The 17,525-nt window shown below is 48.4% G+C and overlaps 1 protein-coding gene across 2 annotated transcripts in view; it reads left to right on the top strand.

Annotated features, from left to right (window-relative positions):
- The window catches only part of FANCA (FA complementation group A), a 37,475-nt gene that overhangs the window by 19,031 nt on the left and 919 nt on the right, over window positions 1-17,525 (top strand). The window contains exons 22-42 of one of the 2 annotated variants that reach the window (XM_087738840.1): window positions 1,508-1,612; window positions 2,195-2,337; window positions 2,794-2,864; window positions 4,150-4,249; window positions 5,062-5,261; window positions 5,682-5,778; window positions 6,016-6,192; window positions 7,252-7,325; window positions 7,772-7,900; window positions 8,388-8,454; window positions 8,703-8,869; window positions 9,462-9,567; window positions 10,697-10,756; window positions 11,116-11,220; window positions 12,372-12,484; window positions 13,296-13,437; window positions 14,727-14,789; window positions 15,898-16,003; window positions 16,390-16,465; window positions 16,858-17,014; window positions 17,383-17,475. In XM_087738840.1, coding sequence (XP_087594966.1) covers window positions 1,508-1,612; window positions 2,195-2,337; window positions 2,794-2,864; window positions 4,150-4,249; window positions 5,062-5,261; window positions 5,682-5,778; window positions 6,016-6,192; window positions 7,252-7,325; window positions 7,772-7,900; window positions 8,388-8,454; window positions 8,703-8,869; window positions 9,462-9,567; window positions 10,697-10,756; window positions 11,116-11,220; window positions 12,372-12,484; window positions 13,296-13,437; window positions 14,727-14,789; window positions 15,898-16,003; window positions 16,390-16,465; window positions 16,858-17,014; window positions 17,383-17,475 — 2,351 coding nt within the window. The remainder of the gene's footprint in view (window positions 1-1,507; window positions 1,613-2,194; window positions 2,338-2,793; window positions 2,865-4,149; window positions 4,250-5,061; window positions 5,262-5,681; window positions 5,779-6,015; window positions 6,193-7,251; window positions 7,326-7,771; window positions 7,901-8,387; window positions 8,455-8,702; window positions 8,870-9,461; window positions 9,568-10,696; window positions 10,757-11,115; window positions 11,221-12,371; window positions 12,485-13,295; window positions 13,438-14,726; window positions 14,790-15,897; window positions 16,004-16,389; window positions 16,466-16,857; window positions 17,015-17,382; window positions 17,476-17,525) is intronic. The other variant, XM_087738841.1, reaches the window with a different exon arrangement.

Here is a 17,525-nt window from a genome sequence, read left to right as displayed (position 1 = left end):
GCTTCTCAGCTCCGGCGAGCCCGGGGTGTGAACCTGCTGTGTCGATCCCTTGCGTAATGGCACTTGTGCTGCCTGAATTCACCGTCAGCCCCGGTTAAGAACGGCTTGCCGCGCGTGACCGAGATCTGGGCACGCAGGAGGGGCTAGGAACGGAGCCAGGGCGAAGGGATTGCAGCGCGTGTTTTACACGCCTTTGGGTGGGAAGGCCCCGCTAATTTCAGGTCCCATCACTGCAGCAGTTACTGGTGCAGTGGGCGTCAGCGTAATAGATATTTAATGAGCTCTCTGTCTCTTTCAGCCAGTGGGTGTTTCCAATGCATCTTAAAATGGGCAACGTCTTCACCGCAGGCTTATACGAAATGAAAAGGTCAGGCTGGGGAGCAGAGATCATTCCCAGGGTGTGGAGGAGATAAGCGTAGGGTACAGAGGCGACTCTGTAATTGACTCCTGCTCGGGGCCCTTGGGGCGTTTGAGGATTTCTGGAGATGCTGTAGCTGGAGAGGCGTGACAAAGCAGCCCCGGGGAGCCGCAGATCCGCAGCAGGCTGGCTGCGGAGGTTGTCCTGGCAACCGGCCGGGATGAAGGATCCCTGCTGCCGGGATCCGCCGGATCCCCACGGGCAGCCAGAGCTCTGCAGGAGTCCTTGAATTGCCAGTGACCTCTAGTGGCACAGCCTGAGCCGCCTCCCCTGCGCCCTGATCTGCCGCCCCTGCCAGCCTCTGCATCCTGATCCATCCCTGCGGCTCCTGCGCAGGGCCTGGATTTGGGGCAGGACCTCTGAGCCTGCCCTCTTCGTCAGTGCTCACTCTTGCACATAAACGTGACTCAGCAGTCTCCTACCACCTTGCTGCTTTACAGTGTGTTTATAACAAATATTAATTTTAACATTGTTATTTACTTCTCTTGGTCATGGTTGAGTACACGAGACGCTGCTTCTGTCTAACAAACCGTACCGGGTGGCTTTTGGGGCTGCGCTGCAGCAGCTTGTGGCTGGTGGCCCTCTCTTTCTAGTGGTAAAAGGAATTTCTTTTTGTTCCTTCTTTCAAACAAAAACCAAAATAGAGTAACGCATAGCATCTGGAGTTGTTGGGTGGTGTTGGGCTTGAGGAGAAGCTGATGACGTAGTATTCGCGCTGTGATGCCTGTCTCTGTATTTTGAGACCAGTTCCAGTCTTTTGAGGACAGCAGATGTTTCTGTGAGGGGCAGAGAGCTGAAGCAAGTAGGAAGAAAACTCTGGAAGGAGAACTCTTTTGCTTCTTGTCTTTAAAAACTTAATTCCTTTCTGCACCTAGGCATAAACTCATAAACGATTAATCAAATAGCACATTTCGAATGTAAGAACAAAGCTGTGTATGTGGCAGATTGACAGTTTGGGGATCTGTTATAACTTATGGAAAAGTAAGTACTGCTTTTACAGGAAATGTATGCAGAGATTGCTGAATGCATTTTTATGAACTGATGTAATGCGCAAAGGTAAGGGTGATGTGTTGCATTTCTCTTGTCTAGATGAATCAAAAGTAGAGCCCAGCCATTCCAAAGAGCCTGTTGAGCAGCTGAAGGCTGACCTGGCTGAGCTAAGGATGCTGATTGTGGACCAGGCTAAGCATGAAGGTATGCAGGAAAGCAAGTTGTCACTACCCATAATTGACTGTTACAAAAGCTGCATGAACAAAATGGGGCTAATACTGGCCAAAGCACCAACAGTAGTTACTTGCCACTGGTACCTGAAGATGGTGATCTTTCAGATCTGTATAATCCTTCCAGCTATGAATGTATATATATGTTTTAATGTCTGACGTATTTCCCATGCTTGAGTTTGGAACTTCAGGTCTGCCTCATTGTTATGATCCCTTGGTACCGCACCGATCTTTGCCAAGACGGGCAGCCCCATTCCTGGGGCTCGCCTTGTGGCTTTGGCCCCCTTTTGAAGGCCGTGTCCTTTCTGGTGTGAAAAACTCTTCTTGATGTGTGTTGGTCATAGTACTGGGGAAAAACAATGCTGTCTTCTAAAATGAAGATGATGATCCCTGTGTTCCAGCTAACGTTTTTTTTCTCACTAAGGCTTTTCATACATACTTTGGGCTCTCATCAATTAGAATATATATTTAAATTGTTGTTCTTCCTGCTATGTGGAGTTGTAAATCTTCCGTGCCTTCTGTCCTGGTTCTCCTCTCCCCCGTTACCTTCCTGCAGATGTGCCGGCACAGATTGCAGTGATTTCTGACAGACTCGCAAGCGTCTTGGGTCACAGCAATGATGAGAACGAAGCTGCTACTTTGAATTCTCCCATCGAAGTTGACATTTCTGCCCCCAGGCTGGAGCCCTGCCCTCAGAGTGTGGGTACCGTTGGGGTGAGAAGCCAGTGGGGTTGAGTAGGTAAAAATGCATCGGGACAGTACGTGTGAAAGGTTGCTTTGTCTGTGGAGAACAGGAGATATGCTTCTCCTTTTGTCTGCCTTGTGCACAGACTATTCATAGGTTTTAAGTCCTGGAAGTTGTTGGGTGTCTGGTGGTGAGATCTAGAGAGAGATTCTATCAGAGCAATCCTGTGATGAGTTAGGCTTTCTTCAGCAGGCTTGTCTAGGTATTTGTTGTGTGCTGGGATCAGTCCTGGGCTCTTATGGGCTTAACTTTCCTTCTCTTCTTAGTGCCAGTGGATCTGTACAACTTGCAGTGAATGTCATGAACCAATTTGTCTCTTTGTTTTAATGTCGGCAAACATAGGCAGCACAAAATGAGATCTAGATATCCAGCCCAACCAGTAGGAATTAGCAGTCTCTCTTTTATTCCAGGTTGTTGATCTGCTGCTGACATCGTTCTGCCAAAACCTAATAGCCGCTTCCTATTTTAACCCTCCCGACAGGTAAGATGCGAGTAAAAGAGTGGGGAAATCAGAACTGGTTAATACACTAGAATTCCACGCTTGTCTAGGGGTGAGGAGGGACTTCTGGTTGTTCTTACTCACTGTGCCAGGCTGGCATTGCAGGCTGCTTTATCCTGAGTTTCTGTAATCTAAGAACTAACACACTTTGATGTGTATGTATAAATAAAACGTGTTCCTCGTCTGTTGTTACTGATCCCTTCAGAAAAAGGTGGCATTTGGCTCTGCTTTGTGCTCTGTGACAACGTATAAAAGCTTTCCACAAATACGATGTGCTCAGGCTGGCATTTTCAGCTCAATAGTAGGGGGTGGGGAAGGAAGCAAATTCTTTTTGTCCAGGAATTACTTGCTGGCTGCCACTAAAGATCAGGAGAAGACAATGCTTGTCTTCTGCCAGCGAGCACTGGCGTATCTTCGGGGTGTCTTTTTGGCACGTTCAGTGCTTTTGCAGATCCAGGCACCTCAGCCTTCATCCCCAATGCCCTATCTAATATGAAATGAGTGAGGTGTAAACTCTAACACTGCAGGCACGGGAGGAGCTATGGTCAGCATTTCAGTGGAAAATCGCTTTGTTGGAGAACACCACCGCACTGACAAGCTGCCTGTGGCCCAGCTGCTGGCGGTACTGAACAAGGTGGCTGCCTCTCGAGTGCAGCACATTTTGGCAACCACGCATCTTTCCCTCTCTTTTAACACTGTTTTGTCCTGGAGCAGATGAATCTGTATTGAAAACCTGTGCTGAAAAGTAGCCGTGATGAACACGAGCATCCCAGGAAATTGTGTCTAAACCCAACTCCCCAGCCGACCTCCTCTGAGGATGTTTTTTTTTTTCTGTTAGCTGGGTGGGAAAGTCCCTCCCTTCCCCTCTTTTGCAACAGGGGCTTGTCATATTAATTCCTTTTTGCTCTTGCTTTGTTTTTTGATCCCATTTGTTGCTCTGCCTCTGTTTACCTTGTGCTCTCTGTCTGAAAAAAGCTGACTGTGCCCCAGGCAGCTTCCTCCTCTCCTCGCTGTCGTCTCGGAACACCTCCTTGACTGTATATTATCAGGTGTCTGGGGCAGGGCACTGGTGGAGTTTGTGTCTTTGTGGGTTCAGATACTCCAAAAGTGACGCTTCCTTTGAGCCTGTAAAAGGAATGATAATTGTCCTGTATTTACAGACAAGTGTGGCTCAGGTTCAGTGTGTTTAAGCATTTTTAAATACCTCTTCCTGTACTGGGGATAAAAAGAAGCAGTAAAATGATCATGTGGTTTTTACCTTCTGCAGGCAGGGACCATGTCTCTCCTTGTTTGTAAAGATGATGTGTGGACACAGGAATCTCTTACCTGCGCTTCTGGGCAGGCTCTGCCAGCTTATTTATCATCAGGTTAGTTTTCCAACCAAGAATCGTACGGTTATAGTGTGCGAAAGGCTGTCCTGCCTCCGTTTCCTGAGCTGTGGGGCACGTACCTGTCTGGACTGCACTGTGGAGGGACTTCGCTAGCTCTCAAGCTTGCAAAATAAAACAAAAATCTCATTTTGGTCAAGTAGTACGGACTTGCTCTCAGGAACATGAGCTGAATGTCTTTCTACAGAAATACTACTGTAGAAGGTTAATGCATTCCGAGATACGTTTTAACAGAAGCTAAAATAAGCAACTTTATGAACAGAGCCAAAAGAAAAGTAGTAGAATGCTTAATTCCTAAGCTTCCATATTGAATTCAGTTGTGCACCCCTTTTAAAACTAAAAGTAAGGCCCCCAAATCTGGGGTGCAGCAGTGTATGGTTTTCTTTTAAAGAACTGTTCATTTTATTTCCTTTACCCTGTGATATTGCAAGGGTGAAATTAAAAGGCTGATAGATTAGATTAGCTGTCATAGAAGCTAAAAAGCCTTGAGAGTCTCAAATTCTGCTGGGCTGAATTTCCAGCTAGCTGCTTCAAGTTACTGTGTGACAGAAAGATACAAGTTTTGCTGCGGGTTAACCAAAGGTAGCTGCGCGCTTTCAAGAAAGGGAGAACATTTTAATGTAACTGGTGCCTCTCATCTGCTAAATTGATATTGCTGCACTAATTAGTCAATGGGCAGAAGCAGTGTTCTGCTACTTGATTAATTCTGAGGGTTTTTTTTCTGAGAAGAGTTGTTTTGTTACAAATGAAATGTCTCTCTCTTCAGTTCTTTATTTATGTTTGGCTTGCAGGGTCCTTCCCTGAATAATGCTCACATTTTAGGACTAGCAGCTTTTGTGGTCCACTTAAGTGAATCCAGAGCTTTAATTCCTGAAGTGGAAGCCAATTTTGGGATTTCTCAGCCTGTTCCTGAAAAGGTCCTTTCCGTTTCTGAGTACTGGAACCGCTTGCTAGTGTGCAGGACGGAAGAGTCGTTTGCCTTCTGCATGAGGTGAGATCACACATCCACCACATCCTCGCTTCCCCAGGCGATGGCTTTAGGTTTGCCGCAGGAGGGGTGCTGGTAAAGCTCCCCTGTTCCTGCGGAGGATTTCCAGAGCGTAATCTAGGTGTTTCTGCTGCGCACGTGTTTCTGAAATAGCCTCCTGATGATTGTACTGCCTGCTGGAGGAAGGACTGGCCAGATGCTGTCCAAGGCTTTAGTTTAGTCCTGGGTTCTGAAATTTGTGCCGTTAATGTACTTGGCGTTGGGAGCACATAAAGAGAAGTGGTCCCAAAAGCAAATCGGTTTGGGACATGTTGGTTAAAAGCATTTTTAACACCCAGTCTTTCTTTTGACTTTGGACTTCCATGAGTGGGGAAAGATATGATTGAACCAACCAGATAAGAGTTCTTTCTTTTTCTCTATTAGGTTTTGCACTGCAGCAGCATCTTATCTTATGTGCAAGTTTTCATCCTGTTCTCATGAAGATTTGTGTGCCTTGCTACCTCCTAGCCTTGTTAAAAAGGTAAAAGGAAAAAAGTTTTGCTGTGACTTACGAGAAAGATGAGTTTCAGTTCCATTTCCCACTGCAGCCTCCTGTGCAGCTGTAACTTGTACAAAGAAAACTGTATAAAGATGCATCTTGTGCCCTCCCGCCTTAGCCTTGTGTATTTGCTTGTTTGGCAGCTTCACACAACCAGAGGTTGCACTGGGCCTTTTTTTGTGATGGAAATGTGCAGGGGTTTTTACACCTTTGTTTTAGCTGCAGTACATCGTGCCACGGCTCTGCTTGGAAGCTCGGGCAATCCTGTGCGAGGAGGCTAAAACTGACCTCACGTGGAGTTCTCTGTCCTGCCCCTCTCTGAACTACAGAAGAGCCAGCCTCTGTTTATGGAAGCAAGCACACTTTCAAGAGCTCTTGAAGGAAAAAGCATTCCAGGTATAAATCTTTTCCGGGACTGAAGTTCACACTGTAATTCTCATTTTTCAGATCTGTTCTTCGCAATGTCCTTATTGGTGATAAAACGCTTCTTGTAAAAACTTTAATGCCGGAAAAGTTGGTCTGACAGCTGAAGAGCGCTGGGTTACGTGCTCAATGGTATTTGTAGATTTTGATGGTGATGATAAGGCAGAAATAGAAAACTAGAGGTAAAGCTTTTGTGTCCTGCATATTGCAAAAGCAGAAAGCTTGACAAGGTGTACCATATCAGTACGAAAATGATCAGGAACTGTAGAGAAAAGGCTTGTCTGTAACCCTAGCTTCCTGGTGCGTACTGTCTATGAAGCGATGGTGAGTCAAACAACTGAAAATACTTGCTTTTTTTGGTGCTTTGTCTAAATGTCAGTGTTCTCCTCAGCCACCTGTGTATCTTGGATGGTTTGGCTCTGCCTTGCTGTGAGGCAGGTTAACATCTCAGCTGTTCTCTTTTTACCGTCCTTGCAACTTATCTGATTGGACAGGATTTCTTCTTTTAACCTAGTTCGTATTAAAACCGGTTTGTCTTTGTGCAGAGGAGTTTGTCATGTTACTAGAACGACTCCGTGTGTTTGGCTAGCTTGATGTACAAGGCTAAAATGCCTTGGCATTATAACCTTTCTTTGATGCTTCTACCAGTCTGTCTGACTATGGTGCTTTGTTCATGTTAGCATTTATTTCTAATAACGTACATTCATTCGGATATCTAGACTTTAAGAAGATGAGCATGTTTGGAACTGTCGAAGGGGTGGGGATGCGTGTGGGTGTGTGTGAGAGATGCTTTATAGGCTTGCTTTCAGTAAATTTTTGAATGCCAGCGGGGTTTTAGTTTAGATTTCTTGCAAGGGAAAGAGTACAGGAACTTCCTTGGGTTGATGTCTCCTCTTTCATATCTCTGAATCTGCATGGGATTGTGTCTGGGTGTGGGTGAAGGTGGTTTTGCGTTGGGAAGAAAGTGGCTGTTCTGCACAAGTTACTTGCCTTGCTGGTCTGCCCTCTTACCTGAAGTGTTGCTTTTCCCAGTTGTCTTTCAGGGAGTGGCTGCTGTTGGAGCTGGAAGTGTACCCTGAAAAGGATATTCTCTCTGCTTCGGAAAGGTAAGCGCGGAGGGGCCCTGTCAAAAAGGGAACAGTTCAAAAGTCTTTCCCACCCAAATTAGGAAAAAGCATTGAGGATCACGAAGTAAATAATCAAGCTGCTGTGGGACACAAACGCCTGTCGATTACTACAGTTTGTCCAAAGTTCAAGCAATGCTAGAGTGAGGTGTGTGTTTTTCACTTGAGGAAGTCCACAGAGAGCACCTCTGGCCGGCATGTGCAGTCCTTCCAAATAACTTTTCACAAAACCTCCTCATTTCTGGAAGCGAGAGATGGCTGACATCAGGACATGTGGTGTCTGGTGGATGACCCTTTTTGTATCTCTACTTACATGGGTGCTTTTATCTGTCATTCCACTTGGTGCCTGAACTTCCTTTTGCATCAAGGGGAGGCCACCATTAAAATGCCGTGATAGATTTCCTATCTTCTCCTTTTCAATATTGCAGACAGGATTTCCATTACTGGGCCATCTATCAATGGTATCTTCCTGCACCTTCTGCTTCTGGTGGCTGCGACGGAGACCTGGAGAAGGCATGCAGCACTATTATCAATGCCATTCTGGATTCCTCACAAAGGTGTTCTGTAGCACAACTTGCATTTCTGCAGGAGCAATGCTTCTGCTAATGACCTTGCGAGCTAGGAGCTGTGAGCTTGTGCCTTATGTGGGGCTGGGTTTTCTTGAGTGGAAGCGATTCCCTTCTCGCAGGTCTGGCTGGCAGGTGACTCTGTGTGACTCACCAGTCTTCGCATAAGAATCTTGCTTTAGGTGACAGAGGTCTGGGGTTGCAGTCACAGATAGTCCCTAGTCTGTCTGTCTGTTTTAAGTTGAATTTGTAGTCAGATTTGTTCGGCCAGACAAGCATTAAGGCCCCTGAGGAAGTGGCTGAAGCTAGAAAATAAGGGGGGAGGGTTAGAGGAGAGTTGCTGTCTCACCTACAGCTTATTTAAGGAACGTTAATATTAGAGCTTTATGTTCATCTGACACCATTTGACTTTTAATTGAATTGTGTTATCCTCCTGAGCTGACAGGGTTAGTTACCTGGTTGTGTCTCTTAATTTCAGGGTGGACCTGGGTAGCTATGGCCAATCAAAGATGTCAGTCAATCCTGATATTCTCTGCAAGCTGCAGGTGATTTCAGACTTTGATGTATCTGTATGGTCAATCCTTGAATTTGACCGCTCGAAGTATTTTCTAATACCTCGGCCTATGTAAGGCTGACATCCGATTCTCGGATGTGAGCAGTGGCATGGAAATTGAGAGAGGGAGATTTTTCTTATTGTTCTCTTTGTATTACTTCAGAGAAACATAGAGGGTTTGAATGCAAACTAGTGTGTAGCCCTGACAAACACTTTTTTTTTTCCCCCTTCCCTGTTTAGGAGATGGTGCTGGAGCTGGGGTGTAGGCGAAAGTTGCTTTCTGGCTCCTCGGATGCCCAGAGACACTGCCTGTTTGAGATCCTCCAGGAAAGGTTGAAAGACAGAAAACACGTCTCTGCGTTGGGTGAGCAGTTATGGAGGCAGCAGGAGCTGCTGCTGCACAGAAGGTAAATGCAGATCTGAACGACTGGGAATACCTCAAACAAAACTGCCGTTCAAAGCAATTACGGTGTGTACCTGCACCGTTGGGTGGCCTCCCCTGTGATTCCAGAGCAAGTGAAAATGATGCTATATGTTGTGGTAACAGTTGTGCAAGAGAGATTTATTCCCTGGTATCCGCATGACTCAGCTGTGTTTCAGCGTGCCATCTTGGGCTACGAGTTGCCCCTGCCAGTAGACTGGATTTCAAAGACCACGCATCTTCATGGACTCTGTTGACAGCCAGCAACACTCTTAGTGCCACCACTTGTGTTAACCATCGTTAAATTACTCTATTTGCTGTAATCTAGGTGTGCGTTTCCATTTGTGAGCCGCCGATAGTGTCTTTGAACGTGGTGTGTGTGCACATCTCATTGAAATGCAGGGTTTTTTCTGGGCAGCTGGAAAAATTCCTTGTGCAGTTTCTGTCAACGTGTTTGGGATCTCTCACGTTTGACATACTCCCAAACTCCCCTGAATATCAAAGTGCCCTGAGAGCCTGGAGTTTGATTCTCTTCTTGATGGTAACCTTGATCTTGTTTTTATTCTTCCCTGCCTAAGGATTCTGGTGGGGCTCCCTGCATCCGCTCTGATCATGACTTTTCGAAAAGGAAAGAAAACCATGTTGGACTGTGAAGACTTCTTTCGTTTTGTAAACTCGGAGCTGGTATGTGTCGTTAGCCAAACGATAATTTCTTGTTGGTAAATGGTCTAGATAAAGACCTTAAACTTGGGTTTAGGACAGGAGTTAAAATGCGGCCAAACTTAGAATGTAGGGAGGTTCAACTCATTACACCTGAGACTTTCCAGCCTCTAGCTCTGCAGAGGTTCCCTCGGCACCGTCTGCTGTAGGATGACTTTTGGGTTCATGCAATTGGAATTGTGGTGGCGTTTTACGCTATCGAGAGAGAATCCGTGGGAAGCAGTGTAGGCCAGTCTGGGGTGGAGCCAGCCAGCATGTCGGTGGCTGGAGCTGGGTGCGCGCAGTCCAGTGGTAAAACCACCAGCGGACGATCACAGAGGAGCCTGGTGGTGGCTTGGCCAGTTCTCGAGCAGTAGGGTGTTCTTTCCAGTGGCGTTGTTCGGACAACGTGTGTCTCTGGTGCACGTACACGTGCAGCAGCCTGGGGGCTGCTCTCTCTTGTGTGGGCACGTTGTCCTTCTGGGCCACCGGCTCTTCATTCGTTGACAGTGGGTTAGAGAGAAACCTGCAGTGTTCCCATGGAGGCCTAGAAGTAAGGGACTGAGCACGAGCTCTTCTCCAATTTCTCTGTCATGCTGGGGCGTTAAACTCATTTGCTGTGGGCAGAGTGAGATCCTGCTCATCCTCCTGTGTTATGTACGCTAGAGAAACATTCCGAAACACCCTGCAGCTTCCTGGGGGCAGATCAGTTGACTTGCAGGTCTCTCAGAGCACTGCTTTCTGCTCTGAGGCTAGCTATCGTTTTGATTTATTCATCCTGACTTGAAGGCCTTTTCAGGCCCTCCTGCGCTGTCCTATTAGGCACGGCCAGAAACCTCCAAGACTGTTAATCAAACTGCCTCTGCCATCCACAGCATGTGGTAAGCAGGGTTGATTTGCTTCCTAGTGCTGGGACTGTGAAGCGCTACCTAGTCAGTGGTGTTGCTTTCTATAGAAACCAAGTTTCTGCATTCTGAACCGATGCTCAGGATCTCGCAGGGTGATTTTGTGTTATCTGAGTCCTCTTGTGGCAGACACCCAAAATGTTTAAAGAAAATCATAATCCAAAAGGGAAGGAATGATTTGGTTTTTTCCTTTCCTTGTCTTCCTGCAGAAGAACGTCTGTTCCAGAGGGTATGCGCTCTCCTACGACATCACCGCTCACTTCTTCAGGGTAACTGCTAGCCGGAGTAGACGTTTCTTTACCAGGATACCTGACTGTCTGCTATTCTTGACAATGAGATGTGCTATTTGTACCCTTGTTTTGAGAACTGTTGGTGTAAATTCCAAAAAGAGCAGCAGTAATCCAGGAAAGTGAAGAGAAGTAGCAGGAGGAGACAGTGGTAGAGGTTAATTTTAATACAATACAGCAAAGCCGGTGGGGGAAGGAGAAGCTGTTGGGCACACGTTTCTTTTGCTGGGCCATGCTGACCACTACAGTTATCTTAGATTAGTTTACACATGGCTTGGTGAGGCACTTCAAAGCAGCAAAGACAGAGGTGTGTAGTCATCTTGTGATTTATCCTCTTCCAGGGCCTGCTTAATGCCAGCTTGGACTGTGAGGAACCAGCAGAAGGGGTCAATGATGTTCTAACAGCATGTCAAACCAAATGTCCCATCCTGCTTTTCTCTGCAGCGGTAACTGTTCGTATTTCATCTTAAGAGTGCTAGATGAAAGTTCAGTATCGGTTCAGAGCATTTGTTTGAACCTTCATTTAATGTAAACTGTGAAGCGTGGGGGTAGTAATTCTTAACGCCTTTGGAAAACTGCAGAGTGGTTTAGTACCCTTGGTATTGCTGATCCCAGCTCTGGGCAGGCAGCCTTGCTTTCGGAGTGTCGCTCTAGAAGTGGAACACAGGCTGTTCGAGAGTGAGAGGCTAGGAGACTTGTCTGGGTTTCAGATGCACTATACAGGGGCTGGTGGTTACATGCCAAGCAACCAAGAACTCCATAAAGCACAGAGGTTTTTTTCTCTCTCCTGTGCATAACTCTTCATGCACTGTTTTACATGGGGATATGTGGTTTTGTTGCTTGTGGTAAGCATGTACTTCCCTTTGCAGAACAGTTCCTTTATTGTGACTGGTCCTGCTAGAGGAGTTTCAGGGTACCGTGGTATGAACATGGTCACAAATGACCCTCTTTGCATTTCCAGGATGTGAAACTTAGAATCATAGAATCGTTTAGGTTGGAAAAGACCTTTAAGATCATCGAGTCCAACCGTTAACCCAGCACTGCCAAGGCCACCACTAAACCGTGTCCTCAAGCAACCACGTCGTCTACCTGTCTTTTAAATCCCCCCAGGGATGGGGACTCGGCCCCTGCCCTGGGCAGCCTGGGCCAGGGCCTGACAGCCCTTTCCGGGAAGAAGTTTTTCCTAATATCCAACCCAAACCTGCCCTGGCGCAGCTTGAGGCCGTTCCCTCTCGTCCCATCGCTTGTTCCTGGGGAGAAGAGACCGACCCCCCCCGGCTCCAGCCTCCTTTCAGGCAGTTGCAGAGAGCGATGAGGGCTCCCCTCAGCCTCCTCTTCTCCAGGCTGAGCCCCCCCAGCTCCCCCAGCCGCTCCTCCCCAGCCTTGGGCTCCAGCCCCTGCCCCAGCCTCGCTGTTCTTCTATAGAATCAACTTCTCATGTTTATTATGTGTGTGTGTGTACAACTTGGACTTTTTCATTAAGGGAGGGAAAACACCCTTTCTCTGAGTGCCCGGCTGAGACAGCGTGCGTACCTGACTGCAAACAACTACTAAGTACACCGCCACTAACGCTGCGGATTTCCATCTTTCTTCCTAGCTTTGGTGGCTGAGGCTGGAGCCGGTGCTTTGCTCACAGTGGCAGAGACTCTTTGGGGCTCCACTTGCAGAAGAACTGGAAAGACTGAAGGAATGGCAGTCCTCCGCTACCAGGTGTGTACCAGGAACCGAGCGTGGATCTGCAGGCAGGAGAACCTGCTCTCTGAGGGATCAGCACCCAGGAGGGCTGCTCTCTGAGGCAGGCTGGGTTGCAGCAGGCAGTATGACGTGCTAATGTGGACTGAGGCTTGTAGGACAGCTATATACAGATTCCTTTGTAGAGTTTAAACTCAAAATGGGCCATTATAATTATTTAGTCTGGCCTTCTGTGTAATATGGGTCAGAGTGTTTCACCATAAGGAAAAGAGAATCTTTTTAGAGGAGACTGGAAGGCAGAGTCCTCGTTAGACAAACACTGGAAATAGCCTTTAGCACAGTGTTGAGTCATTCGCTTAAGCTGCCGCACCCTTTGCTCCCTGGATTTGGTGAATCTCTGATCTCCTGAAGCTACGGACTGCTTCTCTGCTGCATGCTTCCTTCTTTACCTGTTGTTACGCTGTCTGTTCAGCGTCCCGCAACTTTTCTCCAAAAACTGGGAGTTTCGTATAAGAATCTCCTTGCAGGTTATTGAACGTAATAATCACATTAGCCATCGCAGTGTATACAGTTAACTACCCGCCCAACCTCTGATAAGAGATTTGGGAATGCCGCTGTCTGTTTTTAGACTTTTTTTTAAAGCTGTGTCCACATGGTATCCAACTGCAGGGGGGAAAAAAAAAAAAAAGAGAGAATTTTTGTTTTGTCCCAATCACAAACTTACACCCTTTGCCCAAGCCCCTGACTTCCTCCTCATTCACAGCTGGGATTTCTTCTTTTCTTTTATTTTTTTCCTCCAAAACCATTACATGCTGGTTTTGTTTCCTAGCTTCCTTTCTTCAGGAGTGGTTTTTCCTCTCTCTGGCCCTCTTTGGATTTCAGCTGCCTTCCTCCATTGTACTGTTCAACAGCAGTCACCACGTGGACGAGAGAGAAATGCGCTGAAGAGGCTGGGGACCGACACAGAGCAGGCAAGACGATGCATTTTAAGTGTCTGCTGTTCCCTCCGCTTGAAAGCTAGAAGTAGAATGCCTTTAACTGAGAAATGGTTGTCCTGAGATACAGTTGTATCCCTGGTAAACCCTGTTGTGAAATCTTGCTGGTGGCTAATTGATAAAATGTAGTTGCTAAATACTTATCCTAGAGGCAAAGTTGTTGCAAACTCAAACTTTTAACTCAGATACCAGCTCCTCTGTGAAGTCAGGGAGGAGTATGAAACAGCTCCTTTAAAAACTGAAGCTGGAGAGGGTGCTGCAGAGATTGAAAGCTCAATCCACGGCATGCCAGGATCACCTCTCCCTCTGACCAAGGAGCAGTCCTTGTGGATTTTAGCTCAGGCACCTTGGCTGGGAGGTTAAGGAGATGCAGAACGTTTGTGAGACAGGAGTGCAGGCATTTTAAGGGCTCTGGGAAGACGTGCTGGGAATTCCAGGAACAGACCTGAAGGTTTTCCCAAGTCTGTTCCAGGAAATGCCTCCAGCATTTCGCCATGCTCAGTGCCCTCCGTGCAGGGGAGTTCTCCGAAGCGCTCTGCTGAGGAGGAAGCAGAGCTGTCTGTTGATCTTCAGGGGACGTGACCAAAGCTGAGTATGGGGAGTGTCCCTGTACTGAGACGTTCACAGGTAAATAGTGTTGAAGCGGAACCTGTGCCTTGCTATTTACTCTCAAGTTTTATTGCTCCGGGCAGCAGTTACGGTAGCAGCTCCTCTTGCTATGGGATTGACTCCTCCAGTGTTTATACTGGTCTAGAGCCAAAAGCTGCTAGTCAGAAACTGGTGTCGCTGAGTTGATGGGAGCATTTAGTACATGTGGAATAATAACAGCGGCTTTCACCTCAAAAATCTGCCTTGAGATAGGAGGAGGACGCCAGGCAGGGATGTGGTAAGGGATCCAGAGAAGCGAGAACAAGCATCTGTCCGGGCAGGATTATGGTGCACTTGCTGAGAGGGGAGGCTGCACAGCATCTGCTGGTGGCGTGCCAGCTGTGGACCAACACTAGCTCTCCTCCAGCTTTACATCTGGGGTAGCTCGCTCCGTTTTCCCTGTGTTTGGGAGAAGTCGTCGTCTGTTGCCTGACTCGCTGACTGCAGCGAGCCTTGCTTCGAGAACAGTGACTTCACCTGGAAGGAACAGCAGTGCTTGGAGGTCATCCAGGTCCATCCTGGGAACGTATTTGTGAAATGTTATTTCCTGATTGGAAAGTGCAAGTTCCGAGTCACCACCGCAGATACAGCTAACACGCAGTCTCTCTTCCTTGCAGCTTCTTGTTTCTCTGCTGTTCTTCTCACTCATGGATCTCATCTCAGCAAAAATAGCACCAAAGGTAAATTCAGCCCTGAGGGAATTCTCATGACACGAAATGTGTCTGATCCACTTGGTTTGCTGCCTAAAAATGCTTTGTACCGCTACTGTGAAGGCTGGTAGCTTGTTCTGCCAGAAGGAAGGGATCAGCAACAGCCCAGACTGCTGAAAGCCCTTCTGTTCCTATCAGATTAAACCTGTATCTTCCTCTCACGGATGTTATCTCCCCTTTCACTACGGTAGCTTTTACTTCTCTTCATAAATGACTTACTATTTTGAGTTCCCTGTTCAGACTTCACACCTCCCAGGTAGCGCAGGTACCTCCTCTCCCTCTCTTAGCTTTTGTGTAGCATTTAACATCTGTTAGACGACGTTTTCCCTCGGGCTGGGAACGCACACGGTATTTCCCAGGAGAAGGGGTCCCCAGCAAGGAGGAACATTGGTTTCCAAATGATTTAAGGCTATTAAATGAAGGAGCAAAGATGACAAGTTTCTGCCAGCAGCTGTCTGCCCTAAGCATCCTCCTGCCTAGGAATGCTTCTTTCTGTCCCTTTGCTTTGAAGTGCAGCCGTTTGTGTAGTCGCATTACAGAGCGGATCGGGGAACAGATTCAAGTTAAAAAGCATCCTTCGGTCTCACAGTCTGCCTCTGGGAGAGTCTGGAGGAAGAGTCATTGAGGAAAGAAACATTTTGAGCAAACAGATCTGGGAGGTTATTCCAAGTAAAATGAGTAATGTGAACAAAAAAAACCCAGTCCCATGCTGTCACTAGATGGGTTAGAGAGGAAAAAAGCCCGCTCAGGGGAGCGGGGTGGGGTTGGCTCTGTGCTGAGCGCTGCTGGGAAGTGTGCTGGTGATGAGCCGGCTGCTCATCGATGCTGCTTCCCCCCCTCACAAATCATTCTCAGCTGAGCCCTGCCGCGGCCTGGTTAGGTGATGAAGGCACTGCATTACTGCAGGGCCTGATTGCCCAGGGGAATCCAGGCTGCCAGGAGAGGGGAAAGACGGGCTAAATTCATAAAGGTCCTTTAATAGACCTCTTCAGGTACCCAGTCTCTTATGAGGGGCTCCTTTCTGCTCTGATGCAACTAAAGCCTAAGCCAAATGAGCCTTGTCCTTTCTGACACCCAGGAAGGAGTGGATTTTCAGACGTCTCTGGAACGGTCCCTGGAGATCGTGCGGTGCCTGGAAGAGAGGGGCACGTCCTGGCCACTTCTCTTCCATTCGGCAGAGAAAGGTGAGGGAGTCCTGCCTCCAAGGGCCGGAAAGGCGAGGGTCGGTGCTGGACAGGCATGCCCATCTCTGGTTAGTGAGCGTACCTGGAAGAAGGAACAGATGGGTCTTTGTAAGCAGCACGAAAAATACTTAAGCTTGAGTAAAAGCTGAGAATGTCCCGCTTCTACCCTGCGGTTTGGTCAGGAGCGACTGAAACGCAGTATTGTTCCTTCTGGGAGAGAAAGCCTCAGAGGGGACAGCTCACTTCTCCCGGGGGTCCCCGCACCTAAGCACCAGCGTTGGTTGTGGGCTGGAAGGAAACGCTGCAGCCCCTGTGCTGCTGTAGCAGTGTGCCAGGTGGCGTGAGGACCTCTAAAGGCGCTTAGTCCTTCTCTCTGCCTATTGCAGACTCTAGAAAATACCATGTCCTGCGCAGCGCGGCCTCGGACCGTCACGTCCGGCTCTTGCCTGTTGCCTTCTACAGGTAAGGTCCCGCTGGGCTCGGAAGGGAGGCGTTGGTGAGGGGCGATGTGGCCGGTGGTTTGCACATACCGCAGCTGGCGCAGAGGTAACCGTACTGCTGGCCTGAGGTGGGCTGAGCCTTACCTTAGCTGTGCAGGAGAATACTCGATCACGGCAGGATTGCTATTTAAGGAGCCCCATCTCTTTTGCTGGAGGTTTCCCTTCAGCTTTGTGCTCCAAACAGGAGTGTCCCTGGCTGCCTTCCCGCTCCTGGCAGCAGGGTGGCCCTGCACACAATGGAACCGGTAAAACGGACAGCGGCAACCGCACCGGCTGCGCTTGCCTTGTGTCTTTCTGTGTTTGAGTCTACCACGGAACCGGTGCTAACCAGACACTGTGTGTGACCCCCTCTAGCCTCACCGCTTGCTTTCACCAAGAGCTGCTCGCTCGAGAGCAGACCTTCCTCTACATGGCGCTCGATTTGTACCTCCAGCTGCTTCAGCTCTTCGTGGAAGGGAACGACCTGCCGCAGTCTGATCAAGCGGGGCAAAGCCCAGACCCTGCAGAGCATGTGAGTGAAGCTCCGTCTCTTTTTTTCCTCTTGTAACCCCTTCCCCCCGCCACTTGCAGCATCCCTCTTGTTCCTGCCCTCCTGGACAAGGCAGAGGTAGCCTGCGCGGCCGCCTTTGCAGGTGGTCAGCTTGCTCGCACCCCGGGGCTGAGAGAAGCTGCTGGCGCGGCTGTCCTGCTGCTGCCTCGCTGCTCTCGTACAGGCCCTCAGGGTGAATGTAGTCCCTGATCAAGGGAGCTGCTTACCCCGTGACTAGCCCCTAGGCACGGTGTAGTGGTTCCTGGGGCACTTTGGGAGGCAGGGACGGAGCGCTGGAAGTGACACTGCGCTTGGTTTGATCGGCTGCGTCTCCTCTCCGTGTTCTCCAGGGGGATCCCTTGAAGGTGATCTCCACGGCCCGGCGGTTCCTGCTCGGTGCGATCCCGCGATGCCCTGCCCAAAGCTTTGCAAACATACAACCGGTGCGTTCCGTTGGGTTGGTTTTTTTTTTTCTCCTGTACTGGTGCTGCCT

The sequence above is a fragment of the Nipponia nippon genome, unplaced genomic scaffold (assembly GCF_047370975.1).
Source record: "Nipponia nippon isolate SJK-2023a ecotype South Korea unplaced genomic scaffold, ASM4737097v1 scaffold_7, whole genome shotgun sequence".
Taxonomy (NCBI): Eukaryota; Metazoa; Chordata; class Aves; order Pelecaniformes; family Threskiornithidae; genus Nipponia; species Nipponia nippon.
The sequence above is the reverse complement of the archived record's forward strand: the minus strand, read 5'-3'. Positions and strand labels throughout refer to the sequence as shown.